The sequence below is a fragment of the Triplophysa dalaica genome, chromosome 13 (assembly GCF_015846415.1).
Source record: "Triplophysa dalaica isolate WHDGS20190420 chromosome 13, ASM1584641v1, whole genome shotgun sequence".
Classification (NCBI taxonomy): Eukaryota; Metazoa; Chordata; class Actinopteri; order Cypriniformes; family Nemacheilidae; genus Triplophysa; species Triplophysa dalaica.
Genome location: NC_079554.1, coordinates 1931500 through 1952869, shown reverse-complemented (window position 1 = coordinate 1952869; position 21370 = coordinate 1931500). Strand labels below are relative to the sequence as shown.

Sequence of the window (21370 nt, the reverse complement as noted above, 5' to 3'; positions counted from 1 at the left end):
TTGTATCCTAAAAAATCACCCTCACACAAACCTTTTTGCACTGAACATGTGTTACAATTCTGTTGTATCTTTCACATTCTTGTCATTATTTGCTGAAATATTGTATATATGATCCGACAAGACCACTCTCTCCTATACAGTATGTTTCAGTGTCGTTTCGGGCCTTTTATATAAATATTTCGTTTTATTTTAGTGTAAAAATCATTTCAATAAAAGAGAATGTTGCTTCATATTTTTCAGCTTCATGAATTTCATGTTCATTCTGTTTTTAGCATTATGTTTGCTCTATTTTGTATTATCTGTCTTCATTTTGAATGAGTAAAGTGTGTTCATGCACCCTTGATGTGTGTGAATAAAGAATAAATGAAGAATGAATGTAATTACCAGCGTTTGTTGTAGAGTCAAAGCATTGTTGTCTGTTTTTGTTTAGAATGTAATATCGGCCTCTCACAGATGTTTAATCTGATTTAACATTAATTAATATGATGAGTGTTTATGTGTCTTAAATACAGCACACTTCGGCTGTCCAATTTCTCATCTGTTTAATGGATTGAGAATGGACGAGCGATAATCATCATACATAGAATAAGACGTGCTTGCTGAGCCATGTTTGAATTTCACTTTACTTTTATTAAAATACAGTGTGTGTTTAAAGGGGGTTTGGGTTGTGTTTGTTTTGGCTGAAAGTCCAGGTGTGTGTGTGGGTTTTTGTGTGTGTGTGTGTGTGTGTGTGTGTATGTATGTGTTTAATCTTTAAACGTGTGTGTAATCTCAGTCAAAGCCTAATGATTTAAAAATCCACTAAAACATAATTTTAATCCACATGGGTCACACAGATGTAATGGAAGATTAAACATTGTGTGATCAAAACTTGTATGTGTGTGTGTTTGTTTGTGTAACTGAAATGTACTCCCTTATGTGTCTTGTCTGTTGTGTGTTTGTTTGTGTGTTGCCTGTCAGTCCAGCAGAGTCCTGAACCTTTTTGTTAAACATTGTCCATTTATCCCATTGAAACCCTCACTGTACCCCAACAGACCCTGTACATACATTAACATGCTTGTTCAGGTTCGTTCTGGTTGACAACTGTTTCATTTCTTTCTTTTAACAAACTCATTTCCGCTCAAAACTGTATTTTATGTACTTATCATAATGGCACAGTTGTTTACGTTAAACACTGCATAAACAACATGAAAGAAATCTTGTTGAAGTCCTTAAAGAAAAGAAAATAGGACGTTCTGATGGCTGAATATACAATATTAAATCTGCCTTCTGGTGCTTCTGTAGGAGTATTGAATACAAAAGTCAGGGTTATCAATAGATCTCTCTCTCTCTCTCTCTCTCTCTTACTGGGGAAGTGCTGCTGTTTCAATGTCATAATTTTAGCTTAATAAAAATAACGATAATAAGTTTAATAAGGCACTGAAATTACTTCTTGTTTATATATACATACTTTACAGTATATATATATATATATATATATATTGTTAATATAAAATAATATTTTTTTATAATTAAAAAATATATCAATAAATCTAAATTGCAATGTACATAAAAATTTACATGATAACTACAAAAATGCTAAATAATAATACAACTACAATAAAACAAAAGAAAAAAAGAAAAGTAATGCAGCATTTCTTCCAAATGTTAATATGTTATGTTAATGTGTTTATGCTTCTGTTGACATATACCGATAAAGGTTTGTCTTCAAATTTGTGAGATTAAAGAATGAGCTTTATGTTACAACTTTAGGGCTGTCAAACAATGATTTTAATTATTGGTATATACTGTGTTGATAAATACATCTAAATAATTCCTAAACGTGTATGTGTATGTATAAATGCAAAATGAATATGCATAGTGCATAGACATATGTCATATAAACACAAATGTTTATTCTGGATGCGATTAATCGCGATTAATCGGTTGAAAGCCCTTCTTACAACAAAATCATTAAGCTTGTTTATTAAAATAACAGTAAGGTTACAGTAGTGCTACAGTTAACGGTTAGTCTCTGGAGAGGGATGATTATGATTTGGGCTGCTCGGATTGTACGGCTGATACAGCATCATCTCATCTCATTTGTTCTTTATCTACAGTCCCAGATATGGAACATTTCCTTTGCCGAATCACAATAAAAGACACGTTCTTACACACACACATCAGTGAGTCTGGCACACGACAGGAACTGGGTGTCAGCACCCTCCAATTAAGTGTCGACTTTGCTCCATTATGACATCACAGGAAACAGGAAGTCATTGGAATTAGCGGGGAAAAATAACTGTGGAGAGTACCGCAATGAGCGGTACAGCATATGAACGTGTGGTGCCTGAGGAAAGAGTGAGAGATGAACCAAAGGGAAGGAGATGGATGGATGGAGAAGGGAAGCGCTGCCGGTGGCCAGCAGGATTTGTCTGGGTCTCTGGAGTGCAGCAGAGGGCAGGATGTTGTGGTTTATTCAGCACTTAATGTGGGTGTTTTTGACAAGGTGCACCGTGCCCTCAACACCACAGACAAGTAGATTTATGGGAGGAGGGCCGGTGGCGCGTGTCTATTTGTGACCAAAAGTACAGTTACTAGTTAGTGATTTCAAATATACCACAGGAGCTTCTAAAACAGATTCCAGATTACGGATTCAATTATTCAGATACATTTATAAAAAAAAGTGAAATAAATTTGTATTTTAATTTGTATGCTTTCATATTACATTCTACGGTGAGTTGTTTAAAGAAATAGTTCACCCCGAAATGAATTTGAATCCATCATTTATTCACCCTCATGCCATACTAGACGTACCTGTATCTAACTTTCTTTAGCCGGACATTCTGAATAACTTTGAAACATACGGCTCTTCCCTATTTTATATTTTACAGTTTTTAGGTCCTCTTTCTTCTGCAGAACACAAAAGAAGATGTTCTGAAGAATAAAGATAACTAAACAGTGCTGGTAGCCAATACAAGTAGGGTACCGCCGTTGTTCGATCACCAACATTCTTCAAAATATCTTCTTTTGTGTTCGGCAGAAGAAAGAGAGTCATACAGGTTTGACATGACAGGAGGTTAAGTAAATGATGACAGAATGTTCATTTTTGGCTGGACTATCCCATTAAACAACTTCAAGAAAGTCATAATTCAATGACGTGAGTGTGATAAATGATGACATTACTTTCATTGTTTTATTACATACAAACTTCATATTGGTATTATTTAGGCACCAGTTCATTTTCCAGACGGGAGTTTTGATGTGTATTCCAAAAAGAATCGTAGACTGTTATTGTAAGATATCTTCTCACTTCCTCGTCTAAATGAAACAGATGTAAAAGCTGTGAGGAACTGAGAGGTCAAATAGAACTACCGTTGCTTGTGAAGTACAGAGCGCCGCCTCTTATCTGTGTTATTTCACTCGCTTTCATAAAGAATGAGTCTTTATGAAAATCGCAGTTCAGTCTGGAGTGCTGTTTAAAGACATTCAGAGGGCCAGCAGGTCAAGAGAACATCAAAGCGCAGGAATAACTCGCTCATAATGTGGAAATGAATGCCGTTTAAGCATAAATTCATCATGTGGACAGAGTGATTTACTGCAGTCTGGAACCCTCCAGCTCTTGACCCGGACGCCTTCATGCCAAAACAAAAATGTGTGTGTGTGTGTGTGTCCTACAATCTTGTTGAACAGAAAAAGACAACGTGGGAAAGAAATCTGCACCTGCTCTATCTGATTTTCTTTAATAACTGAACATGTATACTAGACCTTCTCTATATTTCGCAGGGACATTATACCTAAAAAGTGCTAAAATGGCCATCACAGATGAGTAGCTTTCTTTTGTGTTTGTGTTTTACCCGAAGCATGTGAACAGATGAGATAAACACCTTGGCTGGTGGGCTACTGGACATCAGACCTCCTGTAGCCTATCTCTTATTCTCTCGGTCCGTTTAGTTTGATGTCAGGAGCTGGCAACCTCCCCGGGGGCAAAACTGGCAAGCTTATAAACTGCTCGTTCCAAAGGTCTTGTGTCCAGCTGCCAAATTTTGATAATCCTGAACTTTAGTGCACAAAAGAGACAGTCATAAATCTGTAGATCTTTAATTTAGTATAATGTTAAGGAAACAAATCATTCTCGTACAATGGATGCACATAGTTCACTTCATCTCTGAAGTCTCATAAACGCACGGGCCAATAAAGCTCCTGCGCCACGCGCCTTTGGTGTTGCGCTCTGACGCGGGGAGAAGTGATGGAAATAAGCGCGCGGGTCGATTATAGGTCCTCGCGGCCTACGGTGAGTGATGCCAACGGCAGCAAACACACCCTTCATCCACACAACACACTTCCGTTTACAAACACTGTCCTGTAATGATCTGGTGTGTTTCCAGCGCCGCGCGCGCCGCGGGGACTCCACACCAGTGCGCAAAATAACTCACATCAACACATTATCAGACGGAAAATCAACCCATCTGTCATTCCTGGAAAGAGATCTAAGATATTCTGCAATCTCTCTGAGGCCTCAAATCAAATTCAATTCTTAGCCTGACTACGACAATGATTTCGCTTTTTACTCCAAATTTTTCAGCGACGCAGCATTATTATATATAACGTTTATATATCCGCATTTTTAGATTTTGTCTTCGCATTAGAGAAATAAGAATAGCCTACAGACTCTTCATATTGACGTTTAGACCGCAATGAATCGATATGGAGGGCAAAATCATCAGTGATTATGTTATTTTATTATGTTGATATATGTTTCTTTACAAAAAATGTTAATTGTGGAAAATGACTGTTTGTTCCATGTCTAGTTTAGTTTAGTTTATTTATAAAGCACAATAAAACAACGCTCGTTTACCATTGTGCTGTACAATATAAAGATAAAAAGATCCTAAACTGCGCATACGATTAAACGCGCAGGACCGATTGATCGTGTCATACACGTAATTATCATTTAATTGAGAAGGTAATAACGCTTTGGTTATAAACTCTATTTTATTAAAAAGTGTTGTTGAAAATGAAATGCATCCTCAAAGTTAACCGAACCAACTTTTAAAACGTGTCGTCAAAAAATATTCAGTTTTTTTGTTTATTTTATTTTATTATGAAATATAAACTTTAAGGCAACAGTGAGTCTAGCTAGCAGTTCCTCGCGAGTGATCGGCTTGATTTTATTGGTGGATGCGCTCGTTACATCACAACGCTTCACTGACGCGGAGTCTTCCGGTTTCCTTCATTCGCATCTTAAAGCGCCGCTGACAGCCGGAGGAGTTTCATCTCCCGTCCAGACACTTTCTCTTCTCGTTTCTGGGACATATCGTGTTATTTATCCCCACATAACCCAGAGCAGCGTGTTTCTGCCCTCCTTCACGAGGTAAGTGATAATGTGTTATCCTGAAGTTAACATCATTTACTGTTAAGAAATAAAACAAACTTGATTTTGCTTTTCTGTGAACGGACTATTATGGTTTTAAAGTGTTTTTGAAATACTTATTATTATAAATTATTTATAAAAAATATTTATTATTTCGGATGTTATTTGTAAAGGTGACACGCTTTTTACGCAGAAATTAATTATTTGAAATATATTCACAAATAGAGGTCATAAGTGCTGGAGCGGCATATTTAATAAATATTTCATGCAGTTTAGGGATTCAGGATTGTCTAAAATGTATGTATACTTATATATATATATAAACGCCTTTTGAATGTGTTATCAATAGTTTGTGATTCAGTGATGTTTTTTGTGTCTTTATTCAGTAGCGGAAGTTTTTAGCAGAAACTGTGTGTGGGAACTTGGTTGGTTTAGTTCCTCGTCTGTAGTTTTGTTAACGACAGGTGTTTTTGAGGTGCTTGGCTCAATTTTTATTCTTCTTATTTATTTATCTTTGATGCCAAAAAAACAACAGAAGTGACTGATTCATTATTTGACTGTGTTGGTGTATTTTTGTTTTGAAGAAGCCAACTTTTGACTATAAAAAATGTTGTATCATACAAAACACACACACACACACACACCTGGTTTATTAGTCCATAGGCGTGATGATTTTTATACTGTACAAACTGTATATACTATCCCATAACCCTAGCCCCAAACCTTGAGATTATAGAAAACTTTTAGCATTTTTAGATTTTAGAACATATTGTTCAGTACGATTTATAAGCTTTTTTGAACGCGGGGACCTCAATTGTTGTCCCCACAGTGACACGGGTCCCCATATGTTGGTGTGCATTTAGGTTTAGGTCCCCACCGGGATATAAAAAAAGGCCAAACACACAAGAGAGAGAGAGAGATAGAGAGAAGGAGGGAGAGAGAGATAGAGATACCTGGGAACTACAGAGCTGCTTTCCAAATGAAGTGTTTTTTTGTCATGTGGTAGGTGAATGTTGTGGGAGTCGTACAAGTAAACTCACAGCTGTCCAGGGAAGTTTGAACTTTGATGAAAATGCTGAAAATTAGACTGTTGTTCAAATGATTGCTTGCAGTCACAGTAAGAATCGGTGATTGAGGCATGACAGAGACAATTTAAATCCAATGTGTTCAATTCGAATGTATTTCTATAAAGCCACAATTACACAGAAATGCAAAGAATGGAACCCCAACATAGCTTATCTATTCAAAAAATTTCAAGCTCAATATGTTGTCAAAGAGACTGTTGACATAACCTTATTAAGTTTGATCAGAATCAAGAACTGGAACTAACCATTTTATGAAAATAATGTAACACATTTTTTTTATATTGTTGTCTGTGCACATTTTGACCTTTATAAAACTGACTCTATTCATGTTCTTTCTTTTTTTTAGTACTTGTGTCAGAATCCAAGTTTGTGACCAATGACTTAATAGCAACACCAGTAATGCCAGAACATGATACAAAATTCTCTCTAAACCGACACGCCAAGAGAAGACGGGTGGACATCGGAGTGAAAAGAACTGTAAGCTCAGCTGCCACATTGACCCAAACCGCATCTGGCATCATCACAGCTAATCCCACCGTCATGAACGGGATCCGTAAGCAGGACGTGCTGGAGAGTCAAGCTGCTAAGTTAGGGCACAGTGACATGGGTGTCATTAGGTCAAACAACGTTCTTCGCAAATTGTTGAAGAGGACGAGCTCATACGGAGATGACATGGTGCCTTTTCATAGCGCCGCTATAATCAGCAACTTACTCAAGAGGAATATGTCCAAGGGTGGTGGAGACCAAGGTATAACAGAATCCAAAGCATCCCAGGAGGACACTTGCAGCACCTCATCCCAGGACAGCCCTCAAGAGTGCCCCTCGCCATCTGCAAACGCCACACTGTACCCGTTTGACTCTGATCGACTCAATGATGAGCACCTTCGGGCCAAGCGTGCCCGTGTAGAGAACATCATTCGTGGAATGAGCCACTCACCCAACATGACTGCTCCATTAATTCCCCGCGTAAATGATCGCGGCCAGAATGAAGATGGCGAAACCGAAGGTCCTCCGCAGTCCCGTAGCCCTCGAGACAACTATCGTGAGAACAAGAGGAAGCAAAAGTTACCTCAGCAGCAGCACCGAAGCTACCAGCAGCTGGTTTCTGCACATAAGGAGCAGAAGGTTGAAGAACGCAGGCAGTTGAAACTGCAGCTGGAGGACATGCAGAAACAGCTTCGACAACTTCAAGAGAAGCTCTTTCAGATGTACGACAGCACCGATTCCGAAGCAGATGGAGGGAATATCTCAGAAGACAGCGTACGATCTGATGAGGGCCTTGTCGATGGCGACCTCAATGAAGATTCTCGCTCTAACAATGACTTGGATCCGGGACAGTTTTTGGATCAAGCAAGGGCTCTACTTGGGGAACAAGTCTTGTCGGTTAGAGAAAAGCCAAAAAGGGAAAGTTATTTAAGGGGGAAAGATTTAATCTCAATGCATGAAGAGGGCAAACATTTGGCAGAAACCCTGAAGCAGGAGCTGAACTCCGCCATGTCTCAAGTAGTAGAAACCGTGGTGAAAATCTTTGCCAAATCTCGTCGGACAACCCAGGACTACATCGCTGGTAATGGGGACAACCCGGACTTCCACTCCGCTCACCAAAGGGTGCAATGCCTCGCTGATGTCATCAATCCCAGCCCGCTTGAATCATTTGGCGGAGCCCCTCTACCTAGTGCCAACCACCAGACCGAGGCGATGTCCCTGGTGGTGCGAAAGTCGCCATTTGAGCACCATCAGTCCTCTGCACTCGGGGCTGACGGTGGCCACCCACATCCGTCTCTTCACCCGTCTTCTCTTTCTGCCAACATGACCTTCAGCTCCCCATCCTTCCGCCATCCGTTTCCGCTCTCTCTCATGGCTTACTCATTCCAGAGTGCATTTGGTGCCCCATCAGCAGGATACTCTAGGAAAGACCAAAACTTTCCCGACTCAATGGATCTGTCACGAGAATCCATAGGCATGCCAACCAAAATGTCTTCCGGCCACCATCTAGGGCACCATCGTTCCTGCTCACCAGTTCAGCCGGGAAGCACTGCTGAGGGGCCTTCGCTGTCATTCATCAAATCTGAATGTGGAGACCTTCAAGATATGTCAGACATCTCGACCTACTCAGGGAGTACAATATCCTTTTTAACGTTGAAATCTATCCTTGTTAGTGCTTATTCTTACTCTTATTTGGTACAATTTAAGGAAAATATCGCTTAGAAATGAAAATTCAGTCGCTATTTACATGCCCGGGTGTTATAATAAAACTGCATGTCCTATAAGTGAGTTTCAGTGCGTCAGCGAAATAACGACTGAACCTGCAGGTTCGGTTTCGATCTCTTTTGCATCTTTTAAAATCGGCTCTGGTCTTTGATTTCAAAGTTGTTGTTGTTTGCATGGATAAGATACGTGGTACCATTTTCAGAGTGTCAGAGTCTGTTGTTTAGGTTTAAAATGTTTCAAATTGAATTTGTGAAACACCTTTTAATTATGAATTGTTATGGATTAAGAATATGGCAGCGTTCTTTACATTTTTGAGCAGCACTTTAGTTTCTTTTTAGAACGGTTTGAACCTCTGTTTTCTTTTATCGTATCTATCGTACAGATTCATAAATAAATAATGAAGGTGTGGATACTAATTCCAGTAAGTCTTTTTTAAACCGTAAAGAATCCATCCACGACCTCAGGGCCCTCAGCTGTCGCTTGTCTGGCACACAATCCTTTCTCGTTTTATTTATTCTTCTTTACTTTGTGCTAGACAGGTGTGTCTGTTTGTTTTTTGTTTGGCTGCCTTGTCTTGTCTTCTAACCCAGGGGCTCGTGCTTTCCAGTGTCAGTCAGAGACGATAGTCAAAGAGAGACAAAACAATGAAGCTAGATCAAACAAAAAAAACAGATGAAAGCAATGAAACAATGGCTGCACTTTGCAGATGTTGTTTGTTTTGTTGTGAGATGTTAGAAATATTGCACTTAACAAATTTGTTTAACAAAGTCAGAAGTCTATGCAAAGATTAGAGACAAACAACGTCTGTATTCTGTTAACCATATAAGTAGTTTTTACCGTTAAAGCCACTGTGTCTCCAAAGACTACAAGAAAAACAGAGAGCTTTTTTTTCTGTACCAGCACTAATAGTACTGTGAATTCCGTAGCAAGATTTGCACAACATTTAAAGGCATCATGAGGTATATTTTTAACATGTTTCTGAAAATCACTAGCAATGCAAAGGTCATGAGTTTGAATCCCAGAGAATGTGAATACTTAAGTATACTCAAGTATGTCGCTTGAATGCCTAAAAGTCTAAAAGCAAGTTGCTTTGGATAAACAACAAATCTAATATTGTGCAAATATTAATCATGAATAATTATTTGAGGCAGAAGGTCTACCTAAAACTCATAGTCCCGTATCATTTGGGATGCATCTTCTGTGACAATCTGATCAAAACCGATCGCTCTACTGTTGGATCTGTTAGAAGGTGAAGTTTGCCCATCTGTCTGCTCTGGGATGTTCTTTGTTTGACAGTAACACAAAAGGCGGTGTGCTGATGTCAGAGTGCATAGAGCAGGAGGCGGCCGGGCTCTCTTTGTCCGCCAGATTTGCCTAATCAGCCGTTTCGTTGTGTGACGGAGGTCAGTACAGGAGAACATCCTTTGCAAGAATGTCACTCTCTGTGCGGTTCGAACTAACAAAGTGTACGAAGCTTAAATAGATTATTGATGAATGCTAAAGGACGGAGGAAATTGTGCAGCTTTGGCTGAAATATCAGACAGATATCCGAACTGTTTCTGTTTGGGCTAAAGTCGAGGATTGAATGATGACATTGATCAAGAGAAATAGAAAGTCATTTTGCCGTAAAGAAAGATGCTACAGAATTTGGTTATAAAGATTATTTTTCAAATGATGTGCTAGTGATTTCAAATTAATTTCTCTAATAATAAAAAGTGGTGGCACAGTTTTTTTCTTTCAGAGAGTCTGGTGGTACTGTATGGACGATGTGTTCTCTTGGGAAGAAGCTAATGTTTACAATGTACGATGGATTTTGAGCGTTCTTTTTAAAGATTTGCTATTCCTAAAAGAGGTGTATATACCCAAAAAAGAATCAAGTCAGGTTATACATTTCTGGATAACGTGACTTACATGCACCAGGTACTAATATCTGGATCTCTTCAACAGAATCTCACGGCAATTCGTAACAATTTTACAAGGTGGCTAATTCGAATTACATTTATATGAACACTTTTTTCCAACCTTTAATCCAATTTGTATGATCATATTCAGACGCTTTTTGGGACAATTTGCCCTAAGGTTTAGGGATGGAGTTAGGGGAGGGGCTTCAGTTTGACGTTTTTTTAATTCAAATAGTTTGAATTGCCGTAACGATGTCCTGCGAGGTCAGACTGATATTTAAATAGAAATGTCCACTAGAGGCGCTTGTTTTTTCTCCATTCTGATGCTTGTTTAATATAGGTTACGAAGCAGATGTGTACAAAAAAAGAAATACGGTTAACTAGATTTGTGCCGTTTGTTACGTATCATATGGACGCAAACGTGCGGGTTGACTAAGTGGCCCACACTATTATTGCAGCTGAGTAAAAGATTCATTATATTCATTTTGCGAGATGCTGTTATGCTTGATGTAAAAAACAACGACTCCTGAGATTAACATCATGCATGAACGTCAATAATGTTCAGTATTGTCTGCTTCATATCCTTAAGCGAACCTACATTGCAATGGGTAAAAAAACAAACGCCTAAACGCCTCTAAGCAATTTTTACCATTGTATTTAAGGCAATCTATAAAGGTAGTGGCATGTACGACCCTTGTGCCTGTGTAGCAAATCATGCTGGGTTGTTTCACTCCGTGGTCGGGTAAAATATGGACATTTTCTAAACCCACAACGGATGGGTTAGTCCATATTTTACATCATAAAAACAAGCCTTTTTTTCCAAGTGTTGCCTTGATTGTGTTTGGTTCCTGGTAAAGTACGGGTTGAAACACATTGAAGGTGATATGCAAATCTTATCTTTATTCGGAGGTGATTGGAGGATTAGGGAAATATGTTGCTTTCTTTGCCTGTAAAATGACTTTAACGATGGAAACTCTGTTGGAGGTAGTGTTTTTCATATTATGTTGGCCGTGACTCTCTAGAGTGATGAGATGATAATTTCAAGCAAATGTTTCATCAAGCTCATATTCCTTTACTGCCGGTGTCACGTCCAGGAGGGTTTATCTCCAAACCATCTGAAAAAGGCCAAGGTGATGTTCTTCTACTCCAGGTACCCAAGCTCCAACACACTGAAGATGTACTTCCCCGATGTGAAGGTGAGATGACTGCGTTTCCCACCTGAGTCAGAAATCGCACACATTTATTTTGTTTCAGACGAAATCTCAACAATGTCTCAAAATGAGATTCTCAAATCTCATCTCAAATCCAGATTCTATATTTCATTTATGGATTTCAACAGTCAAATCTCTTGAGCACTGAAAGAGCAACATATGAGCAATAACATAGTGTGCGTCTGTTTGTGTGTGCGCGTGTGACATTCAGGACAAGTCTACATTAAGGTAAATTTAAATAAGCAAATAAATGTCAGCACCATTTGTTTGACCACACAGAAATAGAAATGTAAAATGTTCACAGCTCGATGGGATGGACTGTGGTGATGTCTGAAGAGAGGCTGAAAGGTCAGAGCAGGTGGAACATGGACGTTTATTACCAACTTCATTTTGTGAAACAAAAAAACTCCATTATAATTGTTAAAAATGCACCTGAAGGATATATAGAATTAAAGTTAAATAAGATTTATTTTACAACAAAATGAGTAATGAGTACTGGCCATGTACACACTGCAACATTTTTTGAGGGATAACCACATTTAAATGCGGTAGTGAATTTCCTAAAACAAGGAGTCTTCCGCGTTTATGATGATCGACACCATAATGCTGCGTCGCTTTCCACTTTTTCCAGAGCGCTTGGAAGTTTGCGCTCCAGAGCGCCTCAACATTTATACACCGGACCTGAGTAAATGACCAATTATTATATATTCCAAACTACAAAACACAGAAAACATATCATTTATGTGTTTAATGTCAGTGTGATGAGACAAAAGCATAACCAGACCTTAACTGTTTCATGCTTAACCTTGTGGCTTTGATTTACTTGAGTTTATAGGTTGTGGTTACTTCTATTAAAACAACAATATTATTTGAAAGTATTTCAATCGCATCACTTTTAAAAGCATTCTCGTTCCTTAAATTCAGTTTCTATATTATTTTAACTTGACCTATTTTACCTATATTTAATAAAAAACAAGACTTCAACTTTTGTAATTTGATGTCTGTCTGTAGCTGCACAAAAAGTTAAAGGCATAGTTCACTCAAAAAAGAAATTCTGTCGCTTACTTTAATGTCATTCCAAACCCAAATGCTCTTTCATGATAGATAGATTGTAATCCATCTGTTTATATTTGTATTGTTGTATTGACCATGTGCTTTACTTTCTTCACTGATAAACATGATTAGACAGATATGGTTGTACAAGGGGTTAAATTTGGATTTGTTATGTGCCGGGGCTCTGTGGGGGATTTTGAGGGGTGCGTGTGCAGCTTATAATATTGTTTTAAGAACTGAAAAAATGTCAAATAAAAATTGACAGGGCCCTCTGATCCAAGTCATTCTAGATGCCAGCAGTGTACAAAGCTACATGTGGAAAGATCAAAATCTTTCTGTAGGCCTTTACCCTATTTACATTTATTATCATTTAATAACACCAACAGAGCTTTTCTGTCAAAACTTCATACAACATTCACAAGGATTGAGATGACCCATTCATTTGTGCTTTGTTGCTGCAGCACACACCATGAACATACCGCTTTGAATGCTTGAATTTGATTAAAATGACATTATTTGGAAGTCGAGGTTTCTTCACAAACGGCTTGAAACTTTAAAGCATCATGTCTAAAACTTGCATATAGGCTGGACGCCGCAGAAATTAAACTGCGAGTTGGGTTACTACGTTGCATATAGATCCATTTTTCCACAATTATCAATGTAAGTGTATACCTTGATTTTTTTCATTATCACTTAAACTTAAGAACAGAGTGCCGCTCCATTGCACCAAAAGAGCCGCACACTGCCGGGGATCAGAGCCAGACCGTCAGCCTATGTGCCGGGCTTCCGCCCCGGTCGACCCCGGCCCAATTTAACCCCTGGTTGAAGAAATTGTTGTGTGATTTGCCCTAAAAACTTCCTAAAATCCACATAATGTATGCAAAATATAATAGAAATCTTTCTGAAATCCTTCATACTGCATGGAAAGACTGCATTTCATTTTTTTTTTCTCCATAAAATAACCTTTTTTATTGCTAAATTACACAGAAGTATTTTTAATGACAAATGGATGTGTTACCTAGATTTAAACGTAATGATGTTTATATTAATTTTATGTACAAAGTGTATGTGTAATGCCATTAACAGTTTGTGTGTGTGTGTTATGTTGGTTTTATTGTTTATTGGCATTATATTGTTCTCCATAATATAACATATTTCTTTTTCTCCATCAATCCATCTTAGTGTCACACACATTTTACTCATGTCTTACTGATGTGCTCTTTTATCATTCTCACTATTTCTCTAGCAATTTGTTCATCTAACTATCCAGAAGACGTTTTGTTGACGACAAATTCAGTCATATTTTAAAGTGTTTACCTTGACGTAATCTATCTTTCTGTCTTCTCTTTACTGTGCAGTGTGTACAGATGTAATTGCTACTGATTCCATTAATCACTTCATAACGTAAATATTCTGCGTCTCTCAGTTTAACAGGTGCATCACATCTCAGCTGATCAAGTGGTTCAGTAACTTCAGAGAGTTCTTCTACATCCAGATGGAAAAGTTCGCTCGGCAGGCCATTAATGACGGAGTGCTGACGGCTGACGACCTCAGCGTGACTTGTGACTCTGAACTCTACAGAGTGCTCAACATGCACTACAACAAGAGCAATGATTTTCAGGTTCGTGTCGTTTTTGTGACTCCTGGTTAATATCATCTTATATTTTATTCATTAATATAATATTTTATATCACTTAACCCTAGTAGCTTTAAGGATAGAGTCAGGGTTACGATAACATAATTCATTAATATTAAAGTGATAATAAGTTAATAAGCAGGGGGTGAAATGAACAACAATCATGGGTCCTTTTTGACCAGCGGTGTGTAAAGACTCATCTGTCAATCACTCTGTCATCTGTATGATACTTGCTGTTCTTTTATGACTTCTTCTTGTGCGAAATAGGGCTGAGAATTCAATTCAGGAAACACGTGTGACATCACTGGAGACGTCTTCCTCCATTTGATCTGAGATATTGAAGACACAGCATTTGTTGTGTTTCTTTTCTGTGACGCGCATATTTTTCCGCTTACACAAGTGCACGCAGGATTTTGTTATTGTTCCAGGATCTTTAGCATCGCTCTTATTTACATATATAAATGAGGAACACGCAAATAGCATACTACTTCGCTATCTACTGTTAGCTGCGTTACATGCTTCACAAGCATATGTGTGTGAAGATGTGAATGGCTTGGGTTTTGCATGTTAAGGATTTTCTCAGCAGGTGTCTGCGAGATACTAACAGCAGATTAAAACTTTGCTTAGGGAAAATGTGCAGAGCCATGCAAATTTGACACACTAACCAACCGCCTTTGCTTTTACTGTATGTGAGCGTGTTTGTTTCTGTAAGTGGCTGTGTGGGTTTATCCTGAGAAATAATGCTGCTTGTGAACTTAAATGCCCTTAATACCCATCCTCCCTTTCAACGACTTTTGTGCTTTTCCGGTTTAGTCTCTGAATGTTATTAATTCATTTAATGACTGGTAATATTGATCAACCTCAAACCGGTGATGTTTCTTAACCTTTTACACAGAGAACAAATTCATTGCATTTTGCTGTCCTCTTTTGATTGAAAATATATATCGGCCCTGATCATTGCCTATTTTTAAAGAGTACATAACTAGGGATTTTTAAAGTTCTAGTTTGGTTTATGTACATAGGTGTAAAAACAGTATTATTTCATTATAATAGGCAGTTATTCTTACCTTACTTCTTGACTGACTCTCAAATGATTCGTTCCGCAATTCATCTGTCTAATCTCCTCCTTTCCGCTAGCCTAGTCTGATTTGATTGGTCCAATGGTCTAGTCTGCTGTGATTGGTCTACCACGAACGATTCTCAAGAACTACAGTGTTTGGGGGAGAAGAGTGAAGTTTTCCTAGCAAAATGTAGGCGGGGACTATATGTGGTGACGTAAATCCGCGGGGGATTCGCGAATCAGACTATTGACGACTCGTTTGCGTGATTCAGAGTCGACTCCCTTTTTTCCAAGGCAGGTTACTTTGTTATTCATTCACCTTCGGATTTACAACTTGGCAGACTGCTTATTTTCAAACACTGCATGAAATAACATTTTTATGATCTCATGTTATGGACTCTTCAAACTATCGACCAATTATTGGCCGATACATCGGTGCATCTCTTATTTTATGACATGGAGCAAAAAATGTCCATATTTTTAGATCTTTAGCCAAACGTAGGATGCGAAACGAATGCTGCCTTCCAAGGATCCTTTGGATTGTGACGTCATTCGAGGGCCCTCGATGACATGTCAAATGAGCCTTTTTAAAACGCACACTGTAAAAAACATTATTTTACAGAATCTTTCTGCTATTTCCAACCCCAGGTGTGGTGTGAAAAACAGATTTTTTTTACAGATTTACATGTGGCTCTAGAAATACGGTCATAAAATGTTAAAAACACAGAAAAGAACTGCAAATTTAGAGGAAAACCTGGAAAACACGTAAAACAACAAACGGTTTATATACACTTAATGAAATAAAAAAACTATTTATTCACATATTACGTCATTAATTATTAAAATGCTTTTGGAAATGTATCATGACGTATAAATGAATGGCTAGAATCCATGTTAATGATAGATTGTAATGGAACACAACATGACAAAAGGGGTGAATCATTTCTAGGGTCCTCTGTTAACGTCTAGTGTAATAGAAAATAATTTCCTCGAATTTTGCGAGAATCAAAACCTTCATTTGGGGTTAAATGTGACTGTAGTAGAGTAGGCGGGGCGAGACCGTGGTTCGAGTCCGGTGAGTAATTGTGAATTAGCGCCAGCTGTGCGCACACCGGCCTCGAATCACGTAGGAGATGGGAGCATATAAAAGGAACGAGCGACCGGACCGGCGAAGAGAGAGGACCGGGCCCGAACATATGTTATGTTTGTATTTATATTATGTTTTGTTCGCCGGCGGTCGTCCATGAGGGGCCGCCGGCTGTTATATTACTTTATTAAATGTTTAAATGTTTGCCGGTTCCCGCCTCCTTCCATCCATTTTATTGAGGTGTATTACAGTGACCTTGACCTGTTCCTAACACATTGAAATAACGTGAGCCGGTTGAAAGTCGATTATAATATGTGAGGATTCAAGCCGGTTGAGATTTTGTTTGAATCGCAATACATGTTTTGAACAGCAGGGGCCGCTGCTGTGACTTGGAAAACGTGGATATGCTGATATTTCTTAAAAGTAAAAAAATCCTAAAAAGCACAGACAAAGTCTTAGTTTGTTGTTTATAATAAAGACACTTTTGTATTATTCCTTTATATTTGATTTGGAAACTGTTTTAAAATTGCGGTTTAGTTTGCTATTTGACAAAACAATGTGCAGCATTTGAGAAATAATACAAGGGCAATTGTTCATCGTGAATTGCATCGTGAATCATTACATCCCTACGAGGTGGACATTCAGAGGTGTGCCGGGTTACACAGACAGCAAAATAAGATGAATAAGAGAAAATAAATATGAAAGGGATGACTTTAGTGTACAGTGGACGGATCTGGATGTGATATTCAGGTCGTCTCATATTCCAAAACATGCTGTACGTTTCACAGTTATTGGATGGTGTGATTCTGATGTGGGCTTGCTGACTGTCTCTTCTCTTCGGCCATCTCAGGTGAGCGATTGTGCTGAAGTCAGGATTCAGATTTCTAAAGTGATAGCATTGTGTTCTTCTAGTTGTTCAACACAGTCTTTTGGGTATCAACATCTGACCTTGAGCTCTGAAGGTCTGTAGTGAAAAACAACACGCATCACTGTCAGATGTCTCCCAGAATGATGGTAATCTGGAAAACATCTATGGTTTTCTTATTCTGCATCCTGCAGTTGTGTGAGTTGAGTTTCTGTGCTGGCGCGTGTGAGAGTGAAACTCAAGGCTCAGCTCGAGGCCAGAGAGCTGAATGTGTTTACTTACCCATCATCAAGGCTGCCACATAAAGTCTTGCTTTCAGAGAGGCCATGTGTGAGATGTCCAGAACAAGCAGTGTCTCTGTGTGCATTCTCATGTTAGTTTAGTTATGGATTAACCAGAGCGCTTCAGAACATGTGTGCTCGATTCGTGGATCCTTGAAGTGTATCAACCCCTTTATCTCTCACGGTCAGTGTGTGTTTGGTAAGCGCAGATCAAACACAAACATGTTCCCAGAAGTAGTAAGATTGAGTCACGGTACTGTCCTCTTAACAAGGTCAACTCCAGAGTTTACATCACTTTTACTGTTCTTAAAGGAAGGTCACTTCACAACGATTTTCCCCATGTTGTTCAAGCTGTTGTCTATTCTTTGGTTACAAAATGAGAGATTTTTAATCATCTTCACGTTGCTGTTTTTCCATATGAGGACAGAATGAATGTCATATGATTCACTTTGTGTGACAAAACAAGCATTATATGTTTAAAACAATCACGGGATAAATTTCAAGGGACAGTTCAAACGAAGAGGAAAATTCTGTGATAATTTTCTCCCTAAAGATGTTCAAAACCTGTGTGACCTCTGTTGTTCCGCTGAACACAAAGAAGGCATTTGATAGCATGTTGAAACCAAACAGTTCTGGGGCACTATTGACTACCATACTACTCAAAACATTCCCCAAAACATTCTTTATGTGTTCAGCAGAACAAAGAAATTTGTGACGGTTTAAGGGAGAGTAAATTATGAGAATTTTTTGGGGGGTGAACTACTGCCTCTAATAAAAGTTTTAATAAATAAGTTTGAAATAAAACAGTTTTATAAAATATCGATAAAATTGAAACGAATAAAAATCACATTGAAACCCAATTCAGCTTGCATGACAGTTAAAGCATTATTATTGTCAGCGGTTATTTCTTAAACCGTGAATGTCTGAAACGTCTTTAGCAGCTTCTGTGCATTTCAGATATGAAGGATGAGATTTTTCAGTCTCCTGAAGAATGTTTCTCTCACAGTCTGCTACTTTAGACAGATAAAGAAAGCGAATCTCATCTTCTGTTTGGCTTTATCACATTGCCTGCATATTTTCTTCTCCCTAAGTATAACTAGTATATGTGATGTCTTCCCCTCTCTTCTCGTGTTCATGGTCACTTTATATAACTTTATAAGTTGTCGAGGACAAATTACATTTTCAAAGTTATCATGAATCAAAGTGAATTGGGAATATGCATTGAATGTGATAGTCCAGGGGTTTTATTTGGGAGAACATATACCTGTTTGATATAATCTAGGGCTGATTCTTAAACCGGTGGCTGCGTCATCCATCCTCCTAAAGAAAAATTAACTTTACATGTCCTTCAAATCAGGCCAAACGTAGGATGCGAAACGAGTGCTGCCTTCCAAGGATCCTTTGGATTGTGACGTCATTCGAGGGCCCTCGATGACATGTCAAATGAGCTTTTTTAAAACGCACACTGTAAAAAACATTATTTTACAGAATCTTTCTGCTTTTCCACCCCCAGGTGTGGTGTGAAAAACAGATTTTTTTACAGATTTACATGTGGCTCTAGAAATACGGTCATAAAATGTTAAAAACACAGAAAAGAACTGCAAATTTAGAGGAAAACCTGGAAAACACGTAAAACAACAAACGGTTTATTTCTGCCAGGAAATGTCTGTTTTTTTACTGTGTAACCTTCTGTTTGAGATCTGCTGTAGAGTTCAATGTTATTATAAACAAAGCTAGTCCGAATGAAACCAAACATTTCAGAATTCATACCATTTATGCTAGCATGGAGTGTTTTTGGCTAAAACGCTTAAACTTGTCAATTCTGTTACTGTCAACTCCGTTACCAATTTAGACATTATATAACAGAATTGACAGATGTGTTTGTGAGACAGAGGGAGAAAAGACTGCATGTGTGTGCTTTAATGAAGACTATTTTAATAGGTTTATAAAGCACTTCATTAAATATGTGGAAGTAGCGATTCTCTTCATTTCCATATCGTGGCATGTATAGAGTGATAGGGCTTCTGAAAACTTCTGCAAACTTGATTTCGTCCACCGAGAACCGATTAGATCAGAAAAAAGTCTTTGATAGACCTACTCTCACGCCATTACGAAACAGGAAGTGAATATAGGTTGTTTCGAGGGAGGAGAATGCTAACGGTTTTGATTAAAGATTATGAGGAAACATGAATTTTAACAATAATGAAGTGCACAGATAAGTCATTTATAAAAGAAACACTACAATATTCCATAAAAAATCATCTAAACTAACATCATCTTAGCCTGTGTCTCCTGCAGGTTCCTGAACGTTTCTTGGAGGTTGCTCAGATAACATTACGGGAGTTCTTCAACGCAATTGTGTCTGGTAAAGACGTGGATCCGTCATGGAAGAAGGCAATTTATAAAGTCATCTGCAAACTGGACTCGGAAGTTCCGGAGATCTTTAAATCAAAAAAATGCCTTCTCAAACTCCTTCATGAGTAACAGGTTTTCTCTTTCTATTCAAAAATACAGTTTTGTATTTTTTTTAATTTTGTTAAGATTTCTGCCAGTTTGTTAACATTACACAGGTGATAAAAAATGTCATGGTTTTGTTGGATTTTAACCTTTTCTGTTTGGCTTTAGTTTTTTTAATGAATGTAGACCGATCTCACGATAACTTTATGTGAAGTTTTGCAGTATGGGTTCTGGAAAAACAGGGCAGGACATTTGTAGGATGACCGCTAAATTGTATATTATTACCATTTTGAACTTTCTTTTTTGTTATATTTTGAATGTTTGTTTTGCAAGACGTGCATTTTTATTTCATATATTATTCCATAACATAAACCTTGATACACAAATGTAAGGAGGAAGTTTTCTAGTAAGTATAGATTTCATTTGTTCTTTCCTTTTTGGTTTGTTGAGGGTCTAAGGGAACGCAATGCTATTCTGTACAGAATGTAACTTTTCTCACCGTCTGAGACGATAGAAGCTGATGCTCATTCTGTTGTGTTTGCTCGTCTTGGCTCTAATGGGATGTGTTTCTGTGTTGGACACGCATGTCAAGTCTTTCACACGAGGAAACGGTCTATAAAACCTCTAAACACAAGTGTTCCTCGTCGCCTCGTTCTCTACAGATCATTCCAGACCTCTGATAAGAGTGTTTGTGTGTTTAAAGTTTATGTTCATCTTTAGGACTGACAACTGGTGCTCTATCTAAGTGATCTTTTATTTATTTATTTTATTTATTTTACAGTGCAGTATTTTTATGCACACGTACTGTACAAGGATTCATTACAAAATAAGTCTCTTCAGGTTTCTGTACTTTGCATTCAATCAGTTTTGTTGGGAAGTGAAAAAATGTATTATGCTTTTAATGTTTTCTTTTCATATATAAAGAAATTGACAAAAAGGTTTTCTTTGTGTCTTTTTATTTGAAATAAACATGTTTCTGTTGAAAGGTCTGTTTCTAAATGGTCAGCCTGCACTTAATGTCTTCCTTATTAATTATAAACAAAGTAGGCTTTTCATATTCATATTTACGTTTTTCTTAAGTGTACCAAGGTGACTAGATCCATGAAATTGTCACATTTACAGCATCAGGACGATAACGAAGAAGTTCAATTCAGTGCAGTGCAGGCAGTG

General features: G+C 38.0%; 1 protein-coding gene across 2 annotated transcripts; it reads left to right on the top strand.

Moving 5' to 3' along the window:
- Positions 1-4134: 4134 nt before the first annotated feature.
- Positions 4135-21131, top strand: LOC130434238 (prospero homeobox protein 1-like). 2 transcript variants are annotated; one of them, XM_056764254.1, is made up of 5 exons: positions 4135-4273; positions 6785-8562; positions 11639-11746; positions 14241-14435; positions 20042-21131. In XM_056764254.1, the coding sequence occupies exons 2-5, from the start codon at positions 6838-6840 to the stop codon at positions 20225-20227; spliced, it is 2214 nt and encodes a 737-aa protein (XP_056620232.1). In that variant the 5' UTR covers positions 4135-4273; positions 6785-6837; the 3' UTR covers positions 20228-21131. The 2 variants fall into 2 exon arrangements, with proteins under 2 accessions (XP_056620232.1, XP_056620231.1); XM_056764253.1 differs by lacking the exon at positions 4135-4273 and adding an exon at positions 5219-5353.
- The last annotated feature ends 239 nt before the right edge of the window (positions 21132-21370 follow it).

What these genes read in the sequence shown, in the direction of transcription:
- LOC130434238 (XM_056764254.1), top strand. Translation starts at nt 6,838, where the DNA reads ATGCCAGAACATGATACAAAATTCTCTCTAAACCGACACGCCAAGAGA. An exon ending in CGACCTACTCAGGGAGTACA is followed by an intron (nt 8,563 to 11,638) that starts ATATCCTTTTTA and finishes TGCCGGTGTCAC; the next exon opens with GTCCAGGAGGGTTTATCTCC. An exon ending in TGTACTTCCCCGATGTGAAG is followed by an intron (nt 11,747 to 14,240) that starts GTGAGATGACTG and finishes TGCGTCTCTCAG; the next exon opens with TTTAACAGGTGCATCACATC.